Below are 9,838 nucleotides of genomic sequence, written 5' to 3' on the forward strand. Positions count from 1 at the left end.
TCCCTGTTATGGCCTCTGTCCTTCATGCCCTGGGAGATTTTGACAAAGGTTTTGGCATTTCGAAAACTGGAACGGAGTTCTGATAGCACGGATTCCTCTCCCCAAACAGCGATCAGATCCCGTACCTCCCGTTCGGTCCATGCTGGAGCTCTTTTGCGATTCTGGGACTCCATCATGGTCACCTGTGCTGATGAGCTCTGCATGGTCACCTGCAGCTTGCCACACTGGCCAAACAGGAAATGAGATTCAAAAGTTCGCGGTTCTTTTCCTGTCTACCTGGCCAGTGCATCTGAGTTGAGAGTGCTGTCCAGAGTGGTCATAATGGAGCACTCTGGGATAGCTCCCGGAGGCCAATACCATCGAATTGTGTCCACAGTACCCCAAATTCGAGCCGGCAACGTCGATTTAAGCGCTAATCCACTTGTCAGGGGTGGAGTAAGGAAATCGATTTTAAGAGCCCTTTAAGTCGAAATAAAGGGCTTCATTGTGTGGACCGGTGCAGGTTTACATCTATTTAACGCTGCTAAATTCGACCTAAAGTCCTAGTGTAGACCAGGGCTTAGATTCCTAAATAATGATCACTTTCTCAAAACAGGAGTTGGCTTGCCAAATTGTTGCAATATGGACAGAGAGGAACTTATTCCAAAACCTCTTCACTGTACAAGTACAATTACTATTATTTATTAGCTTTTTTTATTACTATTGAGCAGCCAGTAAAGTGTTGTGGTCTGTTTTGAAGAATCCCCAGTGATTCAAAGCCCAGGTAAAGAAATACCAGATAATCCCTATGAGCTAGATCATGACAATACAGTCTGCTCTCATTTGGTCCCTGGAGCACCCTGGGAAGGAGATTGTGAGGCAGAGAGTCACATCTGCCCTCCTGGATCCCTTGCTGCTCCAACGAAGAAGTAAACTCCACAGATCTATACCAGAACAGTGCGTGCTGCCTGATGCACTATAGGGTGGAGCCAAGGCTCTGCCATCCCCCTCCCCTTCGGGCCCTCCCAACCACTTGCACAATGGGGGTGGGGGGCCTGCCGCAGCTCTGCAAAGCCTGCTGTGCCCCTCACTCAGCTATCTGAGATCTGGGTAGCCAGTAGAAGGCAGTAAGGGGACTTTACACCCTATTACTAACTTGCACGGCTGCACTAGCCAGACTACAAACTGGCCCCCAAGTCAGCTAATTTAGAGCCTGTTTGTTGCTTTAAGCACATTCCAGGGCATTTAAACATTGTGACCCATTGTTTACCGAGACAAGCACTGAAGCTGTCACACAATCACATTCATTGAGAAAGATAAAACTAGTTGCCCATGCATCACTCATTGCTTCTTATGACAATCTGATCCATTTAATCCCTCTTTTCAGACAGGAAGGCAAGTTGCATCTTGGCTCTCAGAGCCACTGGCATCTGATGGAAAAAAAAAACACTCTTTTGTCATCACTCAACCTTTCCAGCCAGCCTCTCCCACATCTGGGGGTGGATTTTACATTACCTCTACACTCACGTCTATGCCAGCAATTTTGTGCCAACAGATGTGTTGTATAAAATTCAGAACCACTATCTCCCCGATCAGATCCTGCAAAGTCCGTAGAGACTCAAATCCAGTTAATACATATGTTTTAGACAAATACAACTTACTAGGCTCCACACAGGTGTAACTGGATGAAAGTTTATGGCCTCTTTTATACAGGTAGTCAGGCTAGAGTATCTAATAGCCTATTCTAGCCTTTGAATGTATAAATCTATGAATGAACATCAACCTGAAAATCCTTTAGGATTGGGTTTTAAATCTGCAGATTGCCAAGGCCTTGATGATTCCCTTTTTATTAGCACTGGGCAATTCTTAGAAGGTTTTAAGTAGAGAGGCTCAAGCTGCAAAATTCAGACCCAGATTTCAAACACAGGGACCATATGGTACTACATTAATGGAGAGACAGAGAGGACCATTTGTGAAATGTAGTCCATGATCATCCTCCAGTATTAACTTTCATTTCCTGTTTGAAAGAACATCCAGAAAAGTTCGACTGTGTATTCAAAGCATTTCCACATGTATCCGGTCTGCATGCCAAATGGCAAATCTCCTGGGAACTGGCTTCCTACGAAACACTTCCAGTATTTCACAGCCTCACCTCTGTCTAGTGCATTTGTGTGACCCACTGGTGAATGTGAGTTATAGGCCCCTCTCGGTACTGAGGATACATGCTTGTTACTACCTAGAGAGCATTAGCACGAGGTATCGTCTTATGCTTTGAGTTCTAGAAGTCCCCAAATCTGTCTTCTGTGTGTCAGTCAAGATGATGGCTATTACATCAGTACGTCCGCTGCGTGTACACATGGAAATCCAAAAAGGGAAAGCTAATCAAGCTGTCTCTAATCTCAGAAAGGTTATCCCAACCCGATGGCTTAACCATGGTAGAGGAGATTATTTGCCAGTTGTATCTATCATTGCAACACTCTGAGCAGATAAAAAAATGTGTGTTACGGTTTCCAAGTAAGGGCTTGATCCTGAAAAGTGATGAGCGCTCTGGCTCTGCTTCAGCAAAACACTTAAGCATGTGCTTAGCTTTAAACACATGAGTCATCCCATTGGCTTCAAGTTAATCATGTACTTAAGTGTTTTGGTGGATGAGGATCACAGTGCTCATCATCTTCAAGGATCAATTCCCCTGATAGTTAAAGGATAGTATCAATTAAACAGCTCTCATACAGGGATACATTTAATTCAGGCGCAATGAGATCTTTGGAAGGAAGGTGTTAGTGAAGTGCATCATGTTATTGTTATTTACAACAGAAGGTGTGTACAGAGGCTAACTAAATCAGTTTTGCAATACTATTGGCTCATAAACTGAATCTGTTAAGGAGCAACATTACGCAAACCTTAAAATCCAGAATGAGCTCTCTGGAAAGTATATATTTGTTTATATTGAACCACCACAGAAAAGTTGTTTTTTTCTGCTTCTCTTTCTTTTGCTGGGGATGCTGCCTGGGATTTGCAAAGCAGCACTGCTTATTAACAGCACAATTTCATGTCCTTGATCTGACTAATTCTGAATGATATATTCAGGACTCAAAGCAATGTTGCATGCAGCTGTTATCAGAAATTAAGCTAGTGGCACCTAAAAAACACCTAGCTGCTCTTCAAAACTCTACATGGATTCACTCCTCTATGCTACCTTTTTGACCTATTCGCAGCCAATTCCCTCTGCTCCACAACACTTCCTCGCGTGCTTCTCCTCTGCATCCCACCACCCATGCCTCTTCGTGGTTGAGGGTCGCTCTTTCACTTGTGTTAGCCCATCTCTTTAGAACTCCCTTCTTCTCCTCTCTGTGAGAGGCTCTGAATCACTCCCCTCCTTTAAACCTTACCGTAAAATCTTCCTTTTCTCTGCAGCTTGTGAGTGACTCTCTCTGTTTCCAGCATTTTATGAATGAAGGGCACTTTTCCCAGACCCTTTTTATCCCAGAGGCCTTTCGGCACAGCACACTGAATCCTTTTTATCAGTTCTCATTGTGTTGATTTGCAAGGCTCGTAGGACACCATTGATGAGTAAGCACCAAAGAAAAAATATTATTGTATTAAAAAATACATTGTACTGTATAGCAGAAAGCTGTTGTGTGAGATTTTCAGATGGTTGCCAGAGAGCAAAATTACTTTCCTAACCATTGTTCAATTATTTATGACTTTATTGCTAGTAATTTCAAAACAAATTCTAAACCAACCCTGAGGAAGAAAATATCAGACTCATTTGCTATAGTTCCATTTTCAAGATAAAAAAAAAAAAAATACTATGAGGTTTTCTAATAGAAAAAAGAAATCCACAGCCAAATGCCTTTGAGGTCAAATAGTCTGCACCACTGCAGTCTTAGGCACATGTTGCTGTTGGTCACCCATCAGTGTCACATTATTAGCTAAAGTTTCAATTCCCTTAATGGAGATACCAGGGCAGCAATGGATTTTCCCATATTAACTTTGGTTTCCCCCAGATATTTGGCCAGAAATACCTCTCAGACTTCATCCCACAACTCTCCTCCTTTTTTAACTAAATTTTTGGTTAGGAATGCCAAAAATCAAGCACACTCAACATGAATGCAAATCTTTAGCAAAATTTCCTATGGGCTTTTCATACCTGGGTGGTGGAGTTAATGGATGATAGTGTGTTTTTTTCCAATCAATACACACGAACGGTAACAATGTATTAGTGACCAATTCAACTGTAGTGTGGGTGTTTGGCAGACTATCGCGCAAATCCAAGAGAAATAAATCATACTCCATTATCTTTCAGCCACGCAAAGTTAAAACAGCCTTTTGTTTCAGTACAAAAAGCACACATTTAATAGCTCCCCATAGATCTGAATGTTTGCAAGTTGGCCGGTTTAAAACAAAAATAAGAACAATGCATTTATATGCAGCAAGCTACGTTCATGCTACCCAAGTCATATTCATCTGGTAGCAGGTTACAATCACACATCAGCCCAAAGTAAAATCCCGGATTAGAACACTCCCAAATCAATTAAAACACCAGGCAACAGAAAATGCACCCGGACATAATTCAGGAGAGAGCAGGTACCTGCCAATAGGCCAAATTTTGCATGCATGGAAACTTTCACCAACAGTTATGATAGGACATGGAAAGCTGCCATATATAACACCCTATGTGGTTGGGGATTTAACAGTCTTAGTTACCTAGCTCAGTCCACCTCTTCCCTATGTATCAGCATACATATGATGGCTCAGGTCAGCTGAGGCAGTTTTGCTGACAGTCCCCGCACTGGGGGACCTAAGCAGGAACATCCCCCCCACCCCCAACACATACTAATAATTAATAGGGTGTCCCCTTAAGCTGCTTGGGCCCTAAGCAATTGCTTCGTCTGCTTAAGCCTAGCACTGGCTCTGGTCCCCACATTGTGTATGCTTGAGGAGTGGAGGTAGAGGAGTAGAGCTGCACTACCAATATTGAAACAAGGACTCCCACAAATAGGTCCATCTTAGCCTATAATAACTCCCATGTCCCAGGGTGAAAGCACTGGCTGATAGGAGAGAACTAAGGACCCTAGTAATTTGTTTAGTCATTTAAAAAACATTCTTTCCTAACCATAACCAATAAAGAAGGCAGCATGAATTAAAAAACAAAACCAGAGAGAAGTAAGAATTAGTAGAAATCTGACATAAAAAGCTGTTCTCAAGTGACTTCTGGCTAAGTTTGGCAGATCCAGGAGGTTCAGAATGGACAAACACATAACATATCTAAGTCTACATACCATCGCACTGGCTCGGACTTTGTTCCTGTGGAATGGATAAATAAACCTCGATAGGACACACCTTGCCGCAAAAGACTTACAATACTAGTAGACAAGACAGAGAGTGGTGCCCTACCTTGACCCAACTTATTAATAACCAAGCCAAGACTAGAACCCAGAGTCCTGACTTCCAGTCCAGTGTCCTACCCACTAGACCATGGGCAACAGCTACGGAGATGCATGGGGTCTTGGGAAAAGGAATCCTCCACCAGGCTGTGGAGCATCAGCCCAGCTGCTCCATAGGCTACAGTATCATCAGCTGCCCTTGCATTCCCACTACACAGTAGGTTATGGCCCATGGAACAAGGTATTTGCGGACCTACTGGCCACAACCCTCCTGCTTCATGCTGCCATGGAGAGAGCCTTCACAGAGCAGTACTCTGCAGCACGTAAGATGTGGATTCCCCAGTCTGTTCCCCTTGCACAGCGGAACTGCAGTGGTTCCAATGCGTTCAGCACTTTTCATGCCCACTGGTGTTGGGGCCAGGACAGGATACAGCCTTAAGAGCTGTGACGTGCTTTTTGGATGCATAACACTCTCGTCCATAGATTTTTGAGTGCTGCTTGTAGCTAAGGAAGGGAGGTGCCTTTAATTTCATTCTGCATATTTTCCTACAGAACATCTTCCGCAGGGCTGCATAACCTAGCACACAAGACTACAATGTACCGAACAATCACCAGGAAACAGGTGCAGAAAACAAACAATAACCATGAATCTAACCAAAGTTTAGAGGACCCATGTGAGGACATTTGCCTTAGATGGCTGTAATTTTCATCTCTATTTCTTTCCTATAATTGCCGGGCTCTAATTAATCCATACCAGAAAAGAGCAGCAAAAGGGAAAAGGAATGCTCTGGGTTTTGTGTGTTCCTGCTATGCCTGATTAACACAAAGCAGTTTGGCAAATGAAGACACCCATCTTGAGCATCAACATCTCCAACTGGCTTTTCAGGATCAGCATAAACATGATTCTAAACTTCACATGGGCTCCAGAAGCTAACACATCTTAAAGATAGATCCTATAAACTGGTTCTTTGTGAACCAAAAAAACCCAACAACAAAAAAATCTGTCTTTTGGCTAATATTAAGACACCCAACTTTTCTCTCTCTTTGTACTTGTAATATGCTCATTACTGTATTATCTGTTTAAATAGCCAATTAAGTTCCAACACATTTTTTAACCTCATGGATTTCTTCTTTCACCCTTCCCCAATAAAGCAGAAGGTCAGCATTATTAAGCAATTAAAAATCAAGGTTTATTTATGCATTCTACAGAAACAAGGTTCGAGCCAATGCCTTATTATGTACTGTAGGCTTAAAGTTTTGCTAATTTACTTTAATCCACTTAAACCTTTAAAGCATGGATAATGGAAAACAGACAAGAAAACTGTTTCCAAATGTAAAGACAATAGCTTCCTTCCCTCCAAAGAAGCATAAAGCCTTACACAAGAGCCCTAAAAGGTCATCAAGGAACCCTTCAACTTCTCCTTTCTCCCTAGACACCCCATCTCAAAGGTCACAGAAGCCTCATTCAGATGCCCTCAGCAAAGAACCTAACCACAGATGCAATGCAATCCCCCAAAGGGGAACCAAAATCAATACTTCAACATTTAGGAGGAAGCTACAGCAGGCAAGGAGGCTCAACGCACTATGGTAATGGTGTATGGAACTTCTTGCTCAGATCTGAGGGTGATGAGGGCCATGGAACTATATGGATGAGTAGACAGAAGCGCTGACGGAATCCTAGGGGTATCACTACTACACATAACAACACAGACCATTTATCTGGGATAAGGACACAGTTCTTCATGGGAATTCTTAAGCTGCAAGACACTAGTAAGAGGCCTGTGATGTTTTTATGTGTGGCACTGTCGGCCTCTGCAGTTAAAAAGGCTGCTCTTTTGCCTCTAAGGTCAGAAAAATCAACAAGAACAATGGAAGCAACTAGTGACTATTTTATTATTATTGTCTACACAATAATCTTGCTCTAAATGTCCAAAATAATAAATGTGCCTTGCATTCAAAGATCTGAAAACACTTTCCAAGTCTGAAATAAGCCTCATATTAGCCCTGTGAGGTTTCTAAGCATTATTGAACCCACTTACGGATAGGAAACTAAGGCAAAATTCAGCAAGTCGCCCAAGATCACAGAGTCAGTTGTAGAATGGTGAAGAGAAACCTTGAGGACTTATCTCCCAGCCCTCTGCTTTGACCTCGCCACTTCCCAGGACACAGCACTGTAGGAAGGACTTCAGAGCAGATTATCCTATTGTACCTTGCAATCAAGCTAAGACATCCAAGGGAAGAGAATCTCTTACCTTCGAAAGCAATGGTGGGGTGTTCTCTTCTGATGCATTGCTGTTGCTCAGTTTCAGGGTATTCGGGTGCATTCTGTGATGCTGAGAGATGAAAAGTGAGAAGGAAAAGGCTTGCCAATGACAGAGAAATGCCCTTTAATCTTGATACAACCATGATTGGAGGCCTGCTGCAGATCTAGCTTCCAAGGCAGGCCCTGAGAGGATACCTGCAATGCAAAGAATTTCATTTTAGGAAACATACATCCCTATCTAAAGTCTGCAACAAATCTCTGGGGGTGGTTTTCCTCTTTCATTACAAACCCACATTAACTAGATGTGATAATATTCAGTAAACAATACACTGAAAAATTAAGTGCCTTTATACAACTCCTAGCATGCAATACCAACAAAATTTGTAAAGATACTGAAATGTGCAAATACTCCAAATGCATGTTAATGGCTCAATATTAAGTATAGGCATAATTCAAGTAATGCAAATGCCATAATAAACTGCTTAAAGAGACAGTAGGAAAGAGGTACCAGGTAGCAACATTACAAATTAAAGCCATAGGCTATGTTTTATTCTTGTCCCTATGAGTTTTGAATATTGCCATAAAGATGATCAGTAACTCTTCACACCCTCTAATATCTGCATCTGCAGCAACTACTACATATTACATCAAAAATTATGTTAAAAGAACATTAAGATTGCAAAATCAAGCACTCAGAAGTTAGGAAATGCCAAAATTAAGATTGCCCCAGCTCCTCAGCTGCTCCCACCGATTAATTCCCTCATCCCACCACACCCCATCCTATCTCTCTTCTCCTCTGCATTCCAGAATGGCTACTTCCTCCTTTCTCTGCCTCACTATCTGGCTTCCAGCAGTTTATTGAGAACACAGGAGACATTCTGCCTGCTGCAGACTGGAGCATGCTCAGTGCAGACAGAATCTTTAGAGAATTTAGCTGCCGAACTAACAAGTTTCTACTGAGCATGTGCAAACTGAGATTTTTTTTCCAAAGGCTTATAACTTGGCCCGATGTGGGCAGTTTTTCATGGGAAGAGCAGAAGGTATGTCCCTGACACCAGGGCAACCCCCTCCCCCTGCCACATTTCAAGTGCCTGCTCCAAAGCAGGGGGTAGCTACAGCTTTTCAGGGAAATGGTTGCAAGAATTTTTTAAAACACATGCAAAACTATGTATTTTCCCCTAATTTTGTTCTCAGAAACAGCTGAACCATTTTAGCTGAAACTTTCCAAAAAAATGTAAGCTGAGGCAGAAATCCACAATAGAAAATTTCAGCCCAAACAGTTACTTGTATGGTAAGCAAGTTGGGGCAGGGGCAGTCTCTTTGTTCTGTGTTTGTTCACCACCTAGCACAATAGGATCTTGATCCATGATGGGGGCTCCTATGGTAATACAAACAACAGATAATAAGAACAATAAAGTTTGGCAAAGTTATAAGCAACTGTAATGGTCCTCACTCGGGGTCTAGTTGGGAAGTGTGGCCTAGTGGTTACGGCCACAACCCCTGACTGTCATGGGGGCTGTGAGGAGGGGAGCCTGGGCCCTTCCACTCCACCAGGCTCCAAACCAGGGCCCTTTGGGCTACCAGTAGCCTAGCAACCAAGTAAGGTTGCCAAGTTTCTAATCACACAAAACTGAACACCCCTGCCCTGAAGTCCTGCCCCTTCTCCGAGGCCCCGCCCCTCCTCGCTCCATCCCCCCTCCCTATCACTATCACTCACTCTCCCACATCCTCACTCCCTTTCACCGGGCTGGGGCAGGGGCTTGGGGTGCAGGAGGGGGGTGAAGGCTCTGGGTTGAGGCCAGGGATGAGGGGCTTGGGGTACAGGCTCCAGCTGGGGGTGCGGGCTCGGGTTGAGGCTGCAGATGAGGTTTGAGGTACAAGAGGGGGCTCCAGGCGCAGGGTACAGAGTGCAGGAGGGGGTACATGCTCCACCTGGGGGTACAGACTCTGGGGTGGGGCCAGAGATGAGAGGTTTGGGGTGCAGGAGGGGGCTGGGGCAGGGGGTTTTGGGGGTGCGTGCAGGCTTTGGGAGGGAGTTTGGATGCGGGAGGAGACTCCATGTTGGGGAAGAGGGTTGGGGTGCAGGAGAGGGTTTAGAGTGTGGGGTCCTGGAGGAGCTTACTGCAGCTTCCAGGAAGCAGCGGCCAGGACCCTGCAGCCCCTAGGCGCATGGGCAGCCAGTGAGGCTCTGTACACTGCCCTCGCATCT

At 44.0% G+C, this 9,838-nt stretch overlaps 1 protein-coding gene across 2 annotated transcripts in view; it reads right to left on the reverse strand.

Annotated features, from left to right (window-relative positions):
- SEMA5B (semaphorin 5B) overlaps positions 1–7,772 on the reverse strand; it is a 173,812-nt gene extending 166,040 nt beyond the window's left edge. For both annotated transcript variants that reach the window (XM_077829927.1, XM_077829925.1), the window contains exon 1: positions 7,619–7,772. In XM_077829927.1, the coding sequence (XP_077686053.1) occupies positions 7,619–7,772 (154 nt within the window). The remainder of the gene's footprint in view (positions 1–7,618) is intronic.
- Between the last annotated feature and the right edge of the window lie 2,066 nt (positions 7,773–9,838).

This window comes from Eretmochelys imbricata, chromosome 11, assembly GCF_965152235.1.
Source record: "Eretmochelys imbricata isolate rEreImb1 chromosome 11, rEreImb1.hap1, whole genome shotgun sequence".
Classification (NCBI taxonomy): domain Eukaryota; kingdom Metazoa; phylum Chordata; order Testudines; family Cheloniidae; genus Eretmochelys; species Eretmochelys imbricata.